Consider the following 20,978-nt stretch of genomic DNA (forward strand, 5'->3'; position numbering starts at 1 on the left):
AGCGTCTGTCCAGTTCGAATGCGCCTGTTTTGGTGGTTGGCTCGGCTGATGCCGTGTGGGCATTCCAGCTTGGGGCCTGGCGCATGTACTTAACTTTGCAGCTGGTGAAGTGGTGATCCTAGCAGACGTTTTGGACTGGTTGAGCCTTTTGTAAAGCAGGGCCCTAAATGGCCTTTTTTTTTAAAGAAAACTAGACGCGAATCTCTCCATGGCCCCACCGTCCGAAAAGAACAAACAAAAAATCAAAATATCTAAAACGGAGGTGTTTCTGAGTTCTCTGGCTGCAAAACGGGCATCAAGATCTCACTTCGCCATGGTCATTATGCTATCACCTGAAGCCGTGCACTGATGCTTATTTTAAGCGCTCCGTGATCCTAGTTCCTAGATACCGGAGAGATATTTATTAAGCGTCAAGCTTGGTGACCGGTGTGACTGGCGGAGGACGGAGGGAGGGACCGGCCGGCCGAGTTCTCTAGCGTCGTGGTCCCTTCCCCGTGGACATGTCCGTTCGCTTTCGCTTGCTGTTCATCAGGAAAAAGCAAACGAGAAGTACAAGGGACCTGCCAGGAGGCTCTCTCCCGACCGTTAATTCAACAACTCCCGTGTGACTTGATATCCTCGCACCTTTTGCACTACCGAATTCGAAAGAAAAAACTTTTGTTCTGCCTTGGACCATGTAGGCATGTACAACCACTTTCCGAGATATGTCTGTCTGTAGAAGGTGCAGGTTGTATTACTTCAGTTAACAAGAAAAGCTGCTGTTTAAAAACAGGGCGCCGGTCATGATTCATACCGACAGCCAAGTAACAAGTAGTATAATGATGCTGTCAACTGGCACACAGGAACTCTCTTGTCCTAGTTGTCACATTGCATGCTTAGGAGAAGATCACACATTATTGACTTATTTCCTCGACATTATACATTAAAACCCCAATTCTGTGTTTTTTGAAATATTATACTCCATTTTGGCAGATGTACATACCAGTCGTCCAATTGCTCATGTTACGACAGTAACAAAAAACATTAGCTTGCATTTCCGATGGTGTCTAGATTAATTCTGGGAGGCCGTTCCCTCTGTGCTCCTGATCACTTCCTTTGAAGGGAAAACAACGGCCGCTATAGGTTTATCTGCGTACCCGCCACCTTCGTCGATGATGAACCTGAGACCGTCCACGTGGAGCTTCCCATGATGCCCACTTACAACGATGGTCTGCTTGCCGGCCAGATCCTGGAAAAGGAAATCCGTGTATCAGCACAACTGCTCATAATCCCGATAAATGTACAGACCATGGACACCAACCATGTAGCCATGAATAAGTTAGTGGCAGCCTATGAGCATGCACCATGTGCTTGCTGTTTCAGTTAAAATGGGCTAAACCATCCCAAGTTCCAGAGTGACAGTCAAATTGGTGTGATTTCTGTAACCTAACCTCACCCAATGCACCTTGCTGCTAGTTTAAAGCATATTAGAAGCAGGACAGTTGACAACTGTAATCAAATTTCCTGCATGCCACACTTCTTCTATACAGATCACCGACGATCTGTGCTAAAGAAAACTGGTTCAATAATTTGATAAAAGGAGAAAATGGCACTTGTCAGTACTTGCATCATAGCAAGCAAAGATTATGTGCTCACGCATCTGGTGAGAAAACTCTACACTTTCATTCAAACATTGAGTGCAAGATCTTCAGATCAGTTAGCAGCATTGTGCAGACTATGTTGGTCTCTTCTATATAATCTACAAGGACGGTAATCGAATTGCACTGAACTTTTATCTTGTTTGCATCTACACACTACACGAGTGTACTGAGTTAGCTGCGACACCAAATTCGACACAATAAACCGGAGAGTAAATTGTTCGTCTCTGGCAAGATATAGTGCAATAGGATCACATATTAGCTCACCTGTGGTATGTTCCAAACATCCTGCCTCCCGCTAAGCATTTGAACTTTTGGCACCCTTGTGTCTCTAGTTCTCAAAACTCTAAGCTGCTCATTCAAATCCAAGGACTTTTCCAGGCCGGCATGAACCGCGATCAGTTTGCATAGAATCTGGCCTCCATCTGTATCAATACGAACGTCTTCCTGCAATACAACGATAACATGAAACACAAAAGCAGAAGTGCATTTTGCATCTCTAGTATACTTTGCACTAGAAAAGAATGCATACCTCTTCATGGACCCAAACCAAGTCATGCAGAAACTTCTTGTGCTCCTCAGGCACAGCTTTCATGAGATCTACAGTGTAATTAGAACCGCTGGCAAATTAGAAACTGCTTGGTTAAATTATGGTGGGTGCAATACTGTGACAGTATGTGGGCATTAGCCCTTATAGGAAATAATTCCAAGAAAATATCGAAGGCCCACTATGGTTGCATGTATGGGTGGGAAGTTTAGTCTTACATGTAGAGTGCGGGAGAGTAGAGAGCAACATAAAAGGGACTCTTCCCTAAAAAACCATAAAAGGGACTCTCTGTCTCATCCCGGCTTAATAGGAATGATAGACTACTCATATCAACAAGGTACATCTTCTTTTCTGGGAGCCCATCTGAAAGAACCTCAAAATTAAGCGTGCTTGGCTTGGAGAAATTTGAGTATGGGTGACCAACTGGAAAGTTGATCCCGGGTGCGCATGAGTGAGGACAAAGTGTGCAGGAAAAAACTAGTGTCGGTCTGTGTGGCCAGTGTAGATCCTAAGTGGTAGCCAGGCGCAACGGCCAGGAACCGGTGGGTTTGGCCAGGCGTTACAATTGGTATCAGAGTCGACCCTCGTGGTTACATGGGCATATGCGGGTCCGGTGCGCTGAAATGTGGTGCATGACACGTGTGGCCCGTCATGGCACATGTGCCGGACTGGACACATAGACGTGTGCCAAGAGGGAACATTCCTGCTGGACCGACGAGGATGTCGGTTCACATCCCGGATTAATAGGAATGACAGACAACTCATATCAACAAGGTGTACCTTCTTTTCCGGAAGCCCGTCCAAAAGAACCTCAAACTTAAGTGTGCTTGGCTTAGAGCAATTTGAGGATGGGGAATGGGTGACCGACTGGGAAGTTGATCCCTGGTGCGCACGAGTGAGGACAAAGTGCGCGAGAAATACTAGTGTTGGTCTGTGGGGCCAGTCTAGATCCTAGGTGGTAGCCAGGCGCAACTGGTGGATTTGGCCGGGGCGTTACACTCTCACTCCTTGAGCTTGAGAAGAGCACTTATACACACGCGCTCCTCCTCCGCCGCCCGCAACGCAAAGCGCATGCGTGTCAGGTTTCGTGAACAAGCAAGGCTCAGACCCATGCCAAGTGTGCGATTTATTTTTGCACATTGGAATGGATAATTAATTATTATGAATTACGAGTCATAAAGAAGCACGTTAATAATAGCCATTCCCAATTTGTTCGGATGACTAGGACGTGGGTTGATTGTACCGACTGACTACATAAAGAGGACTTTCGTGACCCAAGGCATCACCAGTCAGATTGAATATGCCTCTTATGCTCGAACCACCCCACTGTTCCTCTTGTTGTGCTATTCTCGGCTTCCCCTCTCGGTGACTGCGTGCACGGAAGGGCGGGCCTTCGGAACCGCGCCCTTTGCAAAGGGTACATTATGTTAATCCTTTCATTGGTTCACGTTCATTTGTTGTGCATGTGAAATTCATAGATATGTCGGTTCTATGTCTCGTAGGCACTCACATGACTAGTTTATAGTATGCGATTAATATTGTTACTCCCTTCGTTCCTAAATATAAGTCTTTTTAGATATTCCAATATGGACTACATACGAAGCAAAATTAGTGAACCTACACTCTAAAATATGTCTATATACATTCGTATGTAGTCCATATTGAAATCTCTAAAAAGACTTATATTTAGGAACGGAGGGCGTCATGATACTATGTTGGATTATAACAATTCACAAATTCGCAGATTACTTCAACAATCCAAACACCTTACATGTTCACAATTTTTGATTCAAAGATTTGTTGCTGCTCTGAAAGTGAAGTCGCTTATAGGTGTGCACTTTAAGTGTTGGCAAACAGAAACCATCTTGTGTGGCTCACAGCTATGAACGTGTTCTGGGTGTTGACTAGCAATCCTTAAAGAGCGCTTACTCCTGAACATGAGAATGATCGGGTACAAATTGATGAGCGTGCATTTGGATACGCGTAATGGCAAGAAACTGTGGGATGCGCTCGAAGTTAAGTTTGGCGCAACTGATGCAAGCAGTGAATTGTATGCTATGGAGCAGGTCCATGACTATAACAAAAACCATCTTGTGTGGCTCACAACTATGAACGTGTTCTGGGTGTCGGCTAGCAATCCTTAAAGAGCGCTTACTCCTGAACATGAGCGTGATCGGGTACAAATTGGTGAGCGTGCATTTGGATATGCGTAATGGCAAGAAACTGTGGGATGCGCTCGAAGTTAAGTTCGGCGCAACTGATGCAAGCAGTGAATTGTATGCTATGGAGCAGGTCCATGACTATATGATGGTTGACAACGTCCAGTGGTAGGACATGCTCATGGGATACAATGCATTGCTAAGAAACTTAAGCTCCTTAAGTGTGTGTTACCCGACAAGTTTGTCATTGGATGCATTATTGCTAACCTTACTCCATGGAGAAATTTTGCCACTTCTCTATGAAGCGCAAGAGACACATAGCATCTATATTGAGAATCTCATTGGATCTTTGGGTGTTGAAGAGAACAAAGGGGGCTGAAAGACAGTCTAGCATCAATGTGGTGCACAAAAATCCCATGAGTTCCAAGGGGAAAATGTGGTCTTCAAACTACCAAGTTCGAGATGAAGCAGAAGCAGGACAAGGATATGTGCTATGTGTGCGGTGAACCTAGCCATCGGGCTATCAAGTACCCATTTCGCAAGGGCGTGAAGGGCCAGCCAAGAATCCGGTCATTGGCAACACTGATGATGTAGTACTTGGGTATGGTAATGTACCTATTGTCCTTTCTGCTTGCCAGCCTACTGATTGGTGGGTTGATATATGTGTTAGTATTCATGTGTGTGTTGATGTATTCTTGTTTTTTCTTGTTACTAGGTCTCTCGGGATTTCCACCATCCTAATGAGAAACGGCTCACATGCTTCCGTTCGTGGTGTTGGCATGGTACATCTAACGTTTACTTCAAGGAAGATAGTGCAGCATGTGAACAATAATCTCGTTAGTGGTTGCATTCTTTGCAAAGATGGATTTAAGTACGTTTTTAAGTCCAATAAAGTAGTGTCAAAGTATGGACCTTTTATTGGTAAAGGCTATGAGTGTGGAGGTTCATTCTGCCTTTCCCCATCAGATTTTTGCAATAAGGTTGTGAACCACAATGCACTAGTGTCAACGAAACCGATACTTGGCATTCGCCACTTTGACACAATAATTTCGGTTAAATGACATGGGTTGCCACAATGGTGCCAATAGGCCAAGTTTCTCTAGTGGAATCATCAATCAAAGTCATGAAATATTTATTTCCACCTTTTGTCAACGCACCATCCCTCTCACATAGATCAAAAAGTATGAGCTGCGATGGTGCCAAGTTTCTCTTCCGGCAGCTTTGAGAGGCTTGCAACAGCTTAGCACTTGAGCCTTTTGGTAAGGTGAAATTAGGGATTTGGGCAAGGCGCGTCATAGAACCAAAATTAATGTGACAAAGTCATGAATGCCGGTCTCGGTAACACTAGTGCATATATGGTTCACAACCTAATTACAAAAATGTGATATGTAAAGGCAAAACAGACCTCCTCACTCAAAGGCTTTACCAATAAAAAGCACATAGTTTCACATTACTAATTTATTGAACTCAAAAACCAATTTAAACTCATCTTTATGAAGGATGCAACCAATAATGAGATTATTATTTATTGAGTGCACGTGTTGCACGATTTTTTCCGAAGTAAACTTCAAATATACTATGTCAACACCATGAATGGAAGCATGTGAACCATTCCCATTAGGTCAGTGGGATCCTGAGCGCGACTTGGTAAACAAGAAAATAAGGAGATATCGGCACACACATGAATATTAGCTCTGATATCAATCCATCAATTGGTAGACTAAGAAACATAAAGTAAGGTATATTACCGTACCCAGGTGTTGTATCATCATTGTTGCTAATGGCAGGTTGACAAACTTTGTTCTATACTAGTTGACCCTTCCCGTCCTTGCGAAATGGGCACTTGACATCCCAATGGTCAGGTTCATCACACATAGCACATATGTGTCCTTGTTCTGACCCTTGTTCTGCTCCTTAAACTTGGTAATTTGATCAGCCACATTTTTCCTTTGGAACTCATGAGATTTTTCTGCACCACACTGACGCTAGGCTGTCTCTAAGCTTCCTTAGGCTGGTCATAGTGGGAAGTAACTTAGACTAGTAACATGCATATGTTACTATTCTATGTTAGTACCTTCATAATGGGTAGTAATATATGTGCGGTATCATGCAAGATTTCATTTATTCAGATGAAGACTCATTTTGCCTCAGGGTGCAGTATGTTACTAGCTAAGTTTCTCCCACTATGGCCAGCCTTAGTGTGTGTATATTTTGCTTTCACGTACACCCAAAGATCCAATGAGAGATCTCCAAGCTTCGGTGCTTTAGAGAAGTGGCCTAGTTTCTTCATGGAGTAAGGTTAGCAAATTAGGATGAGCATATAAACCGATGACCGAAGCACCTGCCCGAACTAACCGGAACCGAATCCGAATACACCGAAGCCGATTTATTTGATCAGATCTTCAGTCATCAATGCTGCAAGCATAGTTAGTTTGGTTAGTTCGGGTGTTCACCTCGAATACCTGATACACCGAAGTACCGAAGAGACACCAACAAAGAGGCCCAACTCCAGATAGAACTTCGGGGTCCATGGTCCAATAGCTCCGCTGCTTGACACCAAATGCGATGAAACCCTCCTCCTGAACATGCACGCACCCTAGCAGACATTCTCATCCCTGCCCTGTCTCTAGTCGCCCCTTCTCTGCTCCTGTCCCCCTGAGACATCCAGATCCCATGCATAGGCATGTCTAGAACTCGATTTCTATGCCAAACTCCCGCGTCGACAAGTTGCGTTGGCTCACGCATGAGCCCTAGTTGCGGTGCGCCATGTTCCCTCTGTCATGCGGAATCTCGCAGCTCCCGCTTCTCACATAGCTCGCTGTCCTTTTGAAGGTCAGATGGTTTGGTCCTTCCTGGTCGTAGTCCAATAATGGGCTTGGGCATGCGCCACCGTTGTTTTTCATGGGAGATGTGTTGTGTTTGGTCACTTGAAGCTCAGATTTTATGCATCAATTGCGTTTTACAGAATATCAGTCATGATCTGTGTTAACCGAGCACCAAAATGATGTTTTAGTGGACAAAAGTCTCGGTTAGCATTTTTTTAAGAAACCAATCGGTTAGCATATTCTGAAAACTGAATTTCTCCACACCCAAAACACCAAACCAATCGGTTCGTGGGAACCGAATGCCCGGCCTGATTAGCAATAATGCATCCGGCAATAAACTTGTCTGAGTAGCCCACACCTAAAGAGCTCAAATTCCTTAGCGATCGCTTGTATCTCGTGAGTTTTTCTACCACGGGACTGTTGTCAACCATCCTTAAGTCATGGAACTGCTCCATATCATACATACAGTTCATTGCCTACATCAGTTGCGCCGAACTTAGCTTCGAGTGCATTCCACGGTTCCTTGGCATACGCATATTCAAATACGCGTATACCAACTTGTCTCCGGTCACGCCAATGACGGCACCCACAAAGTGTGGCGGCATCCTTGAACACTTACTCCCATTCAGAAATAAGCATTCTTTCAGGTGTGCTAGCCAATACCCAATAAACATTCATAGTCGTGAACCACAAGATAGTTTTTGTTTGCCAACTCTTAAAAAAACACCCGTAAACATGTTCAGTTTCAGAACAGTAGCAGGCCTTAAATCAAAATTTGAGTAAACAAATAAAGTTTGGGGATTGTTGGAAATAATTAGCATTTTCCAAATTAATTTAATGTAGGCTAATATCACGATGATAGTGCTATAAATATTAATCACACATTGTAAACTACTAATTTGATTTCAGTGAACATAACTCAATACCTATACGATATTGATTGTGTGCTCTTGTATTGCCAAAAACAGGGTGATTGTTAATCTAAATAAAGTAGGCATTGCAATGTTTCCACGGAAAAAATAATGATCATAGTTCATAAGTATGTAAATAACGGCAATGTCAGGAAAGTGCGCTATGCAGACTTTCTAGAGATGAAACAGGTGGTTGTCAGTACTGTGAAGTGTGAAGTGGTCTCTATGCTCCAACACTGTGCACTGCAATGTTGTAAGAATGAAAACTGGCCCTTCATACTGGAAGGTGTTCTGTGTTACTAGTACTTCACAGTCGATGAGACACTATTCCGTCAATAAAATATTGACAAAGTGGAACATGTAAGGGTTTAACAAAGGCTCAAATCATTTGGGGTCCGTTAATGACTTTGACTTTAATGTCCATATCTCTAGTTTATTATATGATCGTTTCTTCGGCAGTGACAATTCACATCATAAGCAATTGAAGTATGAACACTAGTATTATTTGGGTCAGCATGGAAGCACATTTAACCAAATTGATAGGGGGGGATTCCTAGACTGACCTGGTGATCCATGGGCGACGCCGTAGGACTCGAAGGTGGGCTGCGCATCGTAGATAGAGCCCTTGTACGGGAGGCCCTTCTTGGGGTTCCACCTCTCCTTGATGACGCCGCCCCATCTCCTCCCCTGCACGTGCATATCCTCGTGCCCCGGCCCGCGGAACCAGCCCTCGTGGGCCTCATTGTCGATGTATTGGTCCCAGGTGGCGGCGAAAGGGGAACCGTCGGGGGGCGGCGGCAGCGCTCCGACGAAGGCGGCGAAGGCGAGGTCGTGGTTGCCGCAGAGAAAGACGTGGCGCTGAGCCGGGTGGCGGGCCGGGAGCGCGAGGAGGAAGTCGAGGACGCGGCGGGTGTCCGGGCCGCGGTCGTTGTAGTCCCCGAGGAAGATGACGAGCGCGGCGGCGAAGGCGTCGGCGGGGAGCGCGGACTGGAGGTTCGCCCACAGGCTCTCCAGCTTGGAGATGTAGCCGTGGACGTCACCCACGCAGATCACCGTGCGGGGAGGAGCCATCTCACCGGCGTCGTTTCCCCGTGCGCGCGAGGACAAGGTGGGTGGGAGGAGAAGCGGCAAGGGCAGCAGAGAACCACATATGCGGAGGAGATCGGTCGAAATCGACCTGTTTGGCAGCAATCGCTTGCAATTTTGTTGCCTTGCGAGGGCTGTGGATGTGATCTTGCCGATATTCCCTTGGAGCCTAATCCCGGGAGCGGAAGATGTAATTACCATCTGTAAACGGCGCCAAGTCCGTGTTTGCACGTGCCGCTGCTTGCTGGTTCGACCCGATCGGATCGATCGATTAGAGCGTCTCTAACCGCGTCCCCAACACACTCTCTCCAAACGTTTTTATCACGCCGGCGTCAAAAAAATGGCCCAGTCGCGTCTCCAGAAGCCCGTTTTTCGCCGGCTCGGCCCAAAACTGATGCCAGCGGACCCAGGCCGAACCCGACTTCCTGGGGCGTCTGGGGCGCCGGCAAAAACGAAAAGGACGTGTGGGTCCGCCCTGTCGGCGAGGCGAGCGCCTCTTCCCGTCGTTTCTTCTCGTGTTTTCCTCTTTCCCTCCCGTACTCTTCCTTCCTCCCGCCAATCTCCCTCCCGCTCGCTTCCCTCCCGCCGGCCGTCATGCCACCGAAGAAGTACGTCGCCCCCCGCGCGACGGCAACCGTGACCGCCTCCGTCACCCAACCGAAGCAGAGGAAGCCGAGGGCACCGCCGATCAAGCCACCGGGCATGTCAAACGCCGAGTGGAGGGCGGAAATTCAGCGGCGGGAGGATGTCGCCACCGACCGGCGGAACAGGGCCATCGCAAGAAGGCCCGCGACAACGCGGTGCGCGCGGCTGCGACTGCCTCGGCGGATCAAACCGAGGCCGAGGCGACTCCCGCGGGGATGATAAATCCACCCGGAAGCCACGCCCAATACGCGCCCTGGGGCCAGCAAGGCGTTGGCTCTCCGCAGTCATGGGAATCGCCCTCGCCGGGCTACGCCGACGGGGACGCGCACGGTGGGTTACCCAAACGTCACCTTCCCCCATGGATACCCGGCCCAGCGCACGCCCTCTCCCGCCTTCGCCGGCGTGCAGTACCCTCCATACAACTACTCGCCGTCCGCCTACGCTTCCTCCCCGACGCCGTCGCTACGTCGTGGCCCGCTGCCCTTCTCGCACCTCGGCGACACCGACGAGACCGAGGCCGACACGGACGACAGCATCGCGGCAAGTTCGGTCGCGGCCGCCGCGTCTCCCGGGTTCGTCACCCGGGACGAGGTGGTGGACCTCAGCGGCGGCATGGACGGCAAGCTCGGCTACGTCTACAGCGAGGACGGGCAGGAGGAGCAGGAGGAGGAGGAGGACGACGACGACGAGGAGGAGAAGGAGGAGGAGGAGGAGTACACTGGTCATTTATGATGCCCCAACTCAGCAGACCCCAATTGCAGCAAACAGTATGATTATGCCAGTTGACACAGCACCAGTTGTACGACGCAAAACCCCCATTCCAGCAAAGAGTACACCAAATCCAGTTGGCAAATCCCTTTTCAAATCAGAGAGAGCCCCAATTGCAGCACATAGGACCCCTGTTCCATTTCTTCCCAGTTTAGAAGACGAAGCTTATGTTGTTGTCAGAAACTTTGTGCGCATCTTTCCTTCATGGAAATATTATACCGCAGACACAGAACAATTTACAGTCTTCCTCCGCAACTTATGCGTAAGTAATGTACTAATGTTATTCATGGTCATTATTGCATATGTTTCTGCTGACAGAAAACACAAGATTTCATTCTTTTAAATAGGCGAGGAGCAAACTGGATTGTGATGACGAGCAAGGGTTGGTTGCGCTTTTCAAGCACTTGTTGATGAAGTATCGTTCCTACCTGAGGCAAGCGCACTTCAATGGCAAGCCTCTGGACGAAATTTCTGTAAAGTCTCCGGTGCTACATTTATCCGACGGTGACTGGAATAATCTTGTTACACATTGGTCTCGGCTGCAGCGTAAGGTACTGTCTATGATATCACATCACAATTTGAACTACATTTCTGCATTTACCTTAATGTCTCACTTGTACGAAAACTGTTAGCAGAAGAACATTCATTCTCAAGGGACCACAGAATCTCGCAACTATACTGCACACTGCATTGCTCTTATGAGTACCTCTTGCCCTGTATGACCATACTTACTTTCATAGTTGTTTGATTATGTAGCATCACTACACATGTTAGCCTCGTAATCGTCCATTTGGTGGACATTATAAGACCCGTATGGACTCTTACATAAATTTAGAATCAACCCAATACTTTTGAAGATGTTTAGCTCTGCAGTTCTCTTGTAAGGACTGAACGTGGTCTATCACTGTACTTACATTAACAGCTACTCCCTCCGTCTCATAATATAAGAACGTTTTATACAGTACACCAGTGTTCAAAACACTCTTGTATTATGGGAAGAGGGATTGGTTCATTTTGTAGCATTCTGCATCTTATCTCCCTCGCCCACCATTTACTAAAAAAGATCAGATCTATATTTAATCTTACCAACAAGTACAATACACAGACAATATCAGTGCAGAAGTGTAGCCCATTGCTCTTGTCAGTACATTTTGTCCTGTAACGCTTGTACCTCCAGGGATTGGTAGTTGATTATGTAGCATCAATCTGCATCTTATCTTCATTATCCTCTATCCCTTCCAGTATTATCATATCTATAATTACTCTCTACAAAATGTAGAGTACAGGCAATGCTTATTAAGAAGATTCTGTACTAAAATTCTTGAGTTATCTTTTACTTGACATGGAGAAGGGCATTATAAAGCCGGTGTTAACTATTAATGTAAGTCGGTCCTTCTAAAGCCTTTATCCTCAACTATTGTTTACTTTGCTCATACTCCCTATCGTTTACTGTTGTTTAGTTTGCTGTTTCTACCAAAATGCATCTTCGTAAGAACCGTAAGTTCTACGTTTTACTTGTAAAACCAAATTCCTTATTCATACCATGCACATTACTTAATACTCCCTATATGTATGCTTGTTTTTGTGGATCTATAATCCAGTGTGTGGTGAAGCAGCCCACGTTTGCACCTTGTCATCTCCTGTTTTATCTTACTGATGTGGATGATGATATGAACAACATGCCATGCACATTATCCAAAATAGATACAATGATTTTCTTTACCCTTCATCTATGCTTGTTATGTTGACATGGTAATTCAGTAGTGTGGTGAAGCTCCCCGCATTATGAACAATGCCAAATTATGCTATTGGTATTTTGAACTTACTCTTTATTTTCTAATTTGAAATTAGATAGAATTGACAGAGCTGTTATCATCTTTGTTTATACACGTGCAAAACATGTCGTCTCTCTGCTTTGTTTCAGGGTGATATGCCTGATGGCATGCACAAGTCTGCTGAAAGCTGTGAGACAAACCCAACATATATTGCAGCAAAGAAGGCAAAACATCTTGAAGATAGCGAGACAACCCCAAAGTCTTGTCTTGATGCAGTGTTCAAGTTACTTGAGACTAACAGTCAGACAAGCTCACAAAATTTGTTGTCTGAATCAGTTCGACTTCTTCAATCCCAAGTTCTAGCAGAAAGGCATTCTGCAACTCAACTTCGACTTGAAGTCCTATTTCTAAGAAAGATTGCGGAGAACACCAATGAGAACCTCATCGCTAAACAGCTACACCTGGAAGCTATGACCGACATGCTAGGCCGGTCTCACAGCCTTGCTCAGCAGCTTGCGCAGCAGTTCCCCCGCAAGGCTAACCTTTCTTGAACTGTCTTGGAAGTGGTTTCGGTTCAGTATTATTTTGTTACACTGTAATGGTGCCCAGTTTTTGTAATCTGCTTTTTCGTTGCGATTTATGATCACTGGTGGCAAACTTCGATGCCCAATGGATGTAATATACCTTAAATCCTTTATTGTATAGTGTAGGTTTATTCTTAGTTACTATGCCGTAATTTCTTTATTGTATAGAGTAGGTTTGTTCTTAATTCCTACTGGTTACTGCCATCATTCGCTATCTAAAAAAATATTAGATGTAATCGACCGGACCGAAACATTCGACTCTAACGGGCCAGGTTTTTAGCGGGCCACAATTGGGCCGGCCTGCGTCTTTCTTGGGCCCGAATGATTGGGGCCTTCACACATTGCGCCAAGCCCAAACTTACATCGGCCTATATTTTAGTTGGGCCTTTTGTCGACCCAGCGCTTAGTTTGGCCCAGGTAGCCTTGGGCCATTAACAGGCTGAATATTGTACTGGCCTGTTATGGCCGAGATGAAACCACGGGCCTTTAGCGGGCCAAAATGCATGTTGGGCCTCAATTTTCACTAGTCGTCGACGGGCCTTCAACAGGCCGAAATGTAGACCGGACCGTTTTGGGCCCAGTTAGCTCACGGGCCATTACCAGGCCGAAACATATCTCGGGCCTTAGTTGGCCCACTGATATCATGGGCCTTTAAGAGGCCGAAAGCTTAGCATAGGCATCAGCGGGTCGAATTACGCGACGGGCCTTTAACAGGCCCAAATTCATGTTGGGCTTAACTGTTGCCACCTTCAGCACGGGCCATTCCCAGGCCGAAAGTCACACCAGGCTGAAATGGGCCCATGTCTACATCAGGCCTCTAACAGGCCAAAAGTCATTGGGCTATAGTTGGGCCCAAATATTCGGCGAATAATTAACGGGCGAGATCTGGCTTCGGGCCGCAAATGGGCCCAAATATTAGGCGAACAATTAACGGGCCAGATCTGGCTTCGGGCCATAAATGGGCCCAAATATTGGGTGAACAATTAACAGGCTAGATCTGGCTTCGGGACATAAATGAGCCTTTATTAAGCAGGTCTTTATTGGGCTGGCCCACTAGTACGTGATTAAGTTCTACGGGCCTTTGACTGGGCCGGCCTTTTTAACCTATATGGGCCTCTATTGGGCCCAGCCACGTGTCGACGTATCATAGGCATGTCTCCTCCAATGGACTGGCGACATCTGGCCCACTGACGAGCTGACAGGTGTTCCCTTCGGCCAATCAGAATTTTACACGTGGAAATTTCCCATTGGTCAGGGCTGTTAACGGGTTATCGGATCCAAAATCCAACCCGATAGCTTAACCGTGTTCTGTTACGGTGGATGCCACGTGTCGGTCACCCTTGACGAAAGCACTTCTGTGACGCGCGATTTGTCGTCATGGAAGTGGACACTTCCGTGATGATAATTTTGGTAATGTCATGGAACACTTCTACGACAGCACAGGTATGCCTATCTTGATTCTGTCATAAAATCATCATGGATGTACATGCATGACAAAAAAACGCGACCTGCTATGACAAACACGTATCATCACGGAAGTGTATTTTTTTGTAGTGGAGGGGGCACCCCAAAGGCACACCAAAGTTTCTCTTAGCCGTGTGCGGTGCCCGCCTCCATAGTTACACACCTCGGTCATATCGTCGTAGTGCTTAGGCAAAGCCATGTGCCGGTAAACTTCATCATCACCGTTGCCACGCCGTCGTGCTGACGAAACTCTCCCTCGGCCTCAACTGGATCAAGAGTTTGAGGGACGTCACCGAGCTGAACGTGTGCTGATCGCGGAGGTCCATACGTTTGGTGCTTGGATCGGTTGGATCGGGAAGACGTTTGACTACATCAACCACGTTACTAAACGCTTCCGCTTTCGGTCTACGAGGGTACATAGACACACTCTCCCCTCTCGTTGCTATGCATCTCCTAGATAGATCTTGCGTGATCGTAGGAAAATTTTGAAATATTGCGTTCCCCAACAGGTTTTCCCTTGATGGGGTTTCTATTTTATCCGTCTCATGGTGGTAGTTGGGAGACCGGGTTATAGGATCGATTGTCGTTCTATCAAGGGGGATCTCAAGTAAGTAGTTTGATCATATCATTCATGGAGAGCTCAAACCATTACATCCTTTCATCACCTTTCTTGGTTCTTGTTTGGTGATCCTTTTTGTGAGCTGTAGATCTTATGCTCATCTTCATGACAAGCTCGAGTTCATCGAAAATGGAGTTCATATGCATCTTATATGATGTTTTCGATGTTGGAGTTTTTGTCGGTTCTTCATTCATAGAGGTTTCACATCTCTATATCATTGCCTTTTTCTACTGCCTCTCCTTACTTTAACCAGTCGTTGTTTGGATAGTACTCGTCGTCATCTATCCAACAAGCTTGAGTTTGCTCAATTCGGAGCTCATATGCAGAAGTTATGGTAGTTTTGTTTTTCTTGCTACTTCTGTTTTGCTTGGGCGGTTTTTCAGCTTGAGCGGTAGTACATCTCAAGCGGTAGTACCTCTCCCCCGAGCGATAGTACCGCTTAGGCAGTACTTCCCCTGACCAGTACCGCTTGAAAGTTCTAGTTGTTGGAAATATGCCCTAGAGGCAATAATAAATTGGTTATTATTATATTTTCTTGTTCATGATAATCGTTTATTATCCATGCTAGAATTGTATTGATAGGAAACTCAAATACATGTGTGGATACATAGACAACACCATGTCCCTAGTAAGCCTCTAGTTGACTAGCTCGTTGATCAATAGATGGTTACGGTTTCCTGACCATGGACATTGGATGTCGTTGATAACGGGATCACATCATTAGGAGAATGATGTGATGGACAAGACCCAAACCAAAGCCTAGCACAAGATCATGTAGTTCGTATGCTAAAGCTTTTCTAATGTCAAGTATCATTTCCTTAGACCATGAGATTGTGCAACTCCCGGATACCGTAGGAGTGCTTTGGGTGTGCCAAACGTCACAACGTAACTGGGTGGCTATAAAGGTACACTACAGGTATCTCCGAAAGTGTCTGTTGGGTTGGCACGAATCGAGACTGGGATTTGTCACTCCGTGTAAACGGAGAGGTACCTCTGGGCCCACTCGGTAGGACATCATCATAATGTGCACAATGTGATCAAGGAGTTGATCACGGGATGATGTGTTACGGAACAAGAAAAGAGACTTGCCGGTAACGAGATTGAACAAGGTATCGGGATACCGACGATCGAATCTCGGGCAAGTATCGTACCGATAGACAAAGGGAATTGTATACGGGATTGATTAAGTCCTTGACATCGTGGTTCATCCGATGAGATCATCGTGGAGCATGTGGGAGCCAGCATGGGTATCCAGATCCCGCTGTTGGTTATTGACCGGAGAGTTGTCTCGGCCATGTCTGCATGACTCCTGAACCCGTAGGGTCTACCCACTTAAGGTTCGATGACGCTAGGGTTATAGGGAAAGTATGTACGCGGTTACCAAATGTTGTTCGGAGTCCCGGATGTGATCCCGGACGTCACGAGGAGTTCCGGAATGGTCCGGAGGTAAAGATTGATATATAGGAAGTATGGTTTTGGCCACCGGAAGTGTTCCGGGCATCACCGGTAGTGTACCGGGACCACCGGAGGGGTCCGGGGGTCCACCAGGTGGGGCCACCAGCCCTGAAGGTCTACATGGGCCAATAGTGGGAAGGGACCAGCCCCTAGGTGGGCTGGGGCGCCTCCCACCAAGGCCCAAGGTGCCTCCAAGAGGGGAAGGGGGCAAACCCTAGGCTCAGATGGGCCTAAGGCCCACCTAGTGGTGCCCCCCCCTCTCTGCCCCTTGGCCGCCCCTAGATGGGATCTAGGGCTGGCCGCTACCCCTAGGGAGGGAACCCTAGGTGGGGGCGCAGCCCCTCCCCTTCCCATATATATACTTGAGGTTTGGGGCTGCCCAACACATGTGATTCAATCTCCCTGTTGGTGCAGCCCTACCCCTCTTCCTCCTCGTCTCTCGTAGTGCTTGGCGAAGCCCTACTGGAGTCCCGCGCTCCTCCACCACCACCATGCCGTCGTGCTGCTGCTGGATGGAGTCTTCCCCAACCTCTCCTTCTCCCCTTGCTGGATCAAGGCGTAGGAGACGTCACCGGGTTGTACGTGTGTTGAACACGGAGGTGCCGTCCGTTCGGCACTAGGATCATCGGTGATTTGGATCACGACGAGTACGACTTCATCAACCCCGTTCACTTGAACGCTTCCGCTTAGCGATCTACAAGGGTATGTAGATGCACTCTCCTTCCCTCGTTGCTAGATTACTCCATAGATTGATCTTGGTGATGCGTAGAAAATTTTGAATTTATGCTACGTTCCCCAACAGTGGCATCATGAGCTAGGTCTATGCGTAGTTACTATGCACAAGTAGAACACAAAGTAGTTGTGGGCGTCGATATTGTCAATTATCTTGCCGTTAGTAGTCTTATCTTGATTCGGCGACATCGTGGGATGAAGCGGCCCGGACCAACCTTACACGCACGCTTACGTGAGACCGGTTCCACCGACTGACATGCACTAGTTGCATAAGGTGGCTGGCGGGTGTCTGTCTCTCCCACTTTAGTCGGATCGGATTCGATGAACAGGGTCCTTATGAAGGGTAAATAGAAATTGGCAATTCACGTTGTGATTTTGGCGTAGGTAAGAAACGTTCTTGCTAGAAACCTATAGCAGCCACGTAAAAACTTGCAACAACAATTAGAGGACGTCTAACTTTTTTTTGCAGCAAGTATTTTGTGATGTGATATGGACAAAGGATGTGATGAATGATATATGTGATGTATGAGATGATCATGTTCTTGTAATAGGAATCACGACTTGCATGTCGATGAGTATGACAACCGGCAGGAGCCATAGGAGTTGTCTTAATTTATTTATGACCTGTGTGTCAATATAAACGTCATGTAATTACTTTACTTTATTGCTAACTGTTAGCTGTAGTAGTAGTAGTAATAGTTGGCGAGACAACTTCATGAAGACACGATGATGGAGATCATGATGATGGAGATCATGGTGTCATGCCGGTGACAACGATGATCATGTAGCCCCGAAGATGGAGATCAAAAAGGAGCAAAATGATATTGGCCATATCATGTCACTTTTTGATTGCATGTGATGTTTATCATGTTTTTGCATCTTATTTGCTTAGAATGACGGTAGTAAATAAGATGATCCCTCATTAAAATTTCAAGAAAGTGTTCCCCCTAACTGTGCACCGTTGCAAAGGTTCGTTGTTTCGAAGCACCACGTGATGATCGGGTGTGATAGATTCTAACGTTCGAATACAACGGGTGTTGACAAGCCTAGCATGTACAAACATGGCCTTGGGACACATGCGAAACACTTAGGTTGACTTGACGAGCCTAGCATGTATAGACATGGCCTCGGAACACGGAGGACCGAAAGGTCGAGCATGAGTCGTATGGTAGATACGATCAACATGAAGATGTTCACCGATGATGACTAGTCCGTCTCACGTGATGATCGGACACGGCCTAGTTGACTCGGATCATGTAATCAATTAGATGACTAGAGGGATGTCTATCTGAGTGGGAGTTCATAGGATGAACTTAATTATCCTGAACATAGTCAAAATGTCTTTGCAAATTATGTTGTGGCTCGCGCTTTAGTTCTACTGTTTAGATATGTTCCTAGAGAAAATTTAGTTGAAAGTTGATAGTAGCAATTATGCGGACTAGGTCCGTAAACTGAGGATTGTCCTCATTGCTTCATAGAAGGCTTATGTACTTAATGCACCGCTCAGTGTGTTGAACCTCGAACGTCGTCTGTGGATGTTGCGAACATCTGACATACACATTTTGATAACTACGTGATAGTTCAGTTAAACGGTTTAGAGTTGAGGCACCGAAGACGTTTTGAAACGTCGCGAAACATATGAGATGTTTCGAGGGCTGAAATTGGGATTTCAGGCTCGTGCCCACGTCAAGAGGTATAAGACCTCCGACGATTTTCTTAGCCTGCAAACTAAGGGAGAAAAGCTCAATTGTTGAGCTTGTGCTCAGATTGTGTGAGTACAACAATCATTTGAATCGAGTGGGAGTTGATCTTCCAGATGAGATAGTGATGTTTCTCCGAAGTCATTACCACCAAGCTACTAGGGCTTCGTGATGAACTATGATATATCAGGGACATATATGATGATCCTTGAGATATTCGCGATGTTTGACACCACAAAAGTAGAAATCAAGACGGAGCATCAATTGTTGATGGTTGGTGAAACCACTAGTTTCAAGAAGGGCAAGGGCAAGAAGGGATACTTCATGAAACGGCAAATCAGCTGCTGCTCTAGTGAAGAAACCCAAGGTTGAACCCAAACCCGAGACTAAGTGCTTCTGTAATAAGGGGAACAACCACTGGAGCAGAATTACCCTAGATACTTGGTAGATGAGAAGGCTGGCAAGGTCGATAGAAGTATATTGGATATACATTGTGTTAATGTGTACTTTACTAGTACTCCTAGTAGCACCATGGTATTAGATACCGGTTCGGCTGCTAAGTGTTAGTAAACTCGAAATAAAAGGCTGCGGAGTAAACGGAGACTAGCTAAAGGTGAGCTGGCGATATGTGTTGGAAGTTTTTCCCAAGCTTGATGTGATCAAGCATCGCACGCTCCCTCTACCATCGAGATTGGTGTTTGTGTTAAGCATAGACATGATTGGATTATGTCTATCGCAATACGGTTATTCATTTAAGGAGAATAATGGTTACTCTGTTTATTTGAATAATACCTTCAATGGTCTTGCACCTAAAATGAATAGTTTATTGAATCTTGATCGTAGTGATACACTTGTTCATGCCAAAAGATATAAGATAGTAATGATAGTACCACCTACTTGTGGCACTGCCACGTAAGTCATATTGGTATAAAACGCATGAAGAAGCTCCATGTTGATGGATCTTTGGGCTCACTCGTTTTGAAAAGTTTGAGACATGCGAACCATGTCTATTGGTGTATATGCATGAAGAAACTCCATGCAAATGGACCGTTTGGACTCACTTGATTTTGAATCACTTGAGACATGCAAATCATACCACATGGGCAAGATGACTGAAAGCCTCGTTTTCAGTAAAATGGAACTAGAAAGCAACTTGTTGGAAGTAATACATTTTGATGTGTGCAGTCCAATGAGTGCTGAGGCGTGTAGTGGATATCGTTATGTTCTTACTTCACAGATGATTTGAGTAGATGTTGAGTATATTTACTTGATGAATCATGAGTCTGAATTATTGAAAGGTTCAAGTAATTTCAGGGTGAAGTTGAAAGATCGTCGTGACAAGAGGATAAAATATCTATGATATGATCATAGAGATGAATATCTGAATTACGAGTTTGGCTCAGAATTAAGACATTGTGGAAATTGTTTCACAACTAATACAGCCTGGAACACCATAGCGTGATGGTGTGTCTGAACATCATAACTGCACCCTATTGGATATGATGCATACCATGATGTCTCTTATCGAATTACCACGATAGTTTATGGGTTAGGCATTAGAGACAACCACATTCACTTTAAATAGGGCACCACGTAATTCTGATGAGATGACACCGTATGAACTATGGTTTAGAGAAACCTAAGCTGTCATTTCTTAAAAGTTTGGGGCTGCGACGCTTATGTGAAAAAGTTTCAGGGTGATAAGCTCGAACCCAAAGCGGATAAATGCATCTTCATAGGACACCCAAAACAGTTGGGTATACCTCCTGTCTCAGATCCGAAAGCAATAAGGGATTGTTTCTAGAATCGGGTCCTTTCTCGAGGAAAAGTTTCTCTCGAAAGAATTGAGTGGGAGGATGGTGGAGACTTGATGAGGTTATTGAACCGTCTATTCAACTAGTGTGTGGCAGGGCACATGGAGTTGTTCCTGTGGCACCTACACCAATTGAAGTGGAAGCTTATGATAGTGATCATGAAACTTCAGATCAAGTCACTACCAAACCTCGTGGGATGACAAGGATGCGTACTACTTCAGAGTGGTACGTAATCCTGTCTTGGAAGTCATGTTGCT

At 45.9% G+C, this 20,978-nt stretch overlaps 1 protein-coding gene across 1 annotated transcript; it reads right to left on the reverse strand.

Annotated features, from left to right (window-relative positions):
- Window positions 1-761: 761 nt before the first annotated feature.
- On the reverse strand, window positions 762-9,319 carry LOC119355067 (tyrosine-protein phosphatase RLPH2-like). The gene is made up of 4 exons (XM_037621850.1): window positions 8,643-9,319; window positions 2,170-2,237; window positions 1,905-2,084; window positions 762-1,228 (listed from the first exon to the last, which is right to left on the reverse strand). The coding sequence occupies exons 1-4, from the start codon at window positions 9,148-9,150 to the stop codon at window positions 1,052-1,054; spliced, it is 933 nt and encodes a 310-aa protein (XP_037477747.1). The 5' UTR covers window positions 9,151-9,319; the 3' UTR covers window positions 762-1,051.
- Window positions 9,320-20,978: the final 11,659 nt, after the last annotated feature.

Source organism: Triticum dicoccoides, chromosome 2A (assembly GCF_002162155.2).
Source record: "Triticum dicoccoides isolate Atlit2015 ecotype Zavitan chromosome 2A, WEW_v2.0, whole genome shotgun sequence".
In the NCBI taxonomy this organism is placed as follows: domain Eukaryota; kingdom Viridiplantae; phylum Streptophyta; class Magnoliopsida; order Poales; family Poaceae; genus Triticum; species Triticum dicoccoides.

Excerpts from the sequence above, each read along its gene's own strand:
- LOC119355067 (XM_037621850.1), bottom strand. The coding sequence starts at position 9,150 with ATGGCTCCTCCCCGCACGGTGATCTGCGTGGGTGACGTCCACGGCTAC. Across the intron at positions 2,085-2,169 it reads TGGTTTGGGTCCATGAAGAG|GAAGACGTTCGTATTGATAC; the intron begins GTATGCATTCTT and ends GTTGTATTGCAG. Across the intron at positions 1,229-1,904 it reads ATGTTTGGAACATACCACAG|GATCTGGCCGGCAAGCAGAC; the intron begins GTGAGCTAATAT and ends TTCCTTTTCCAG.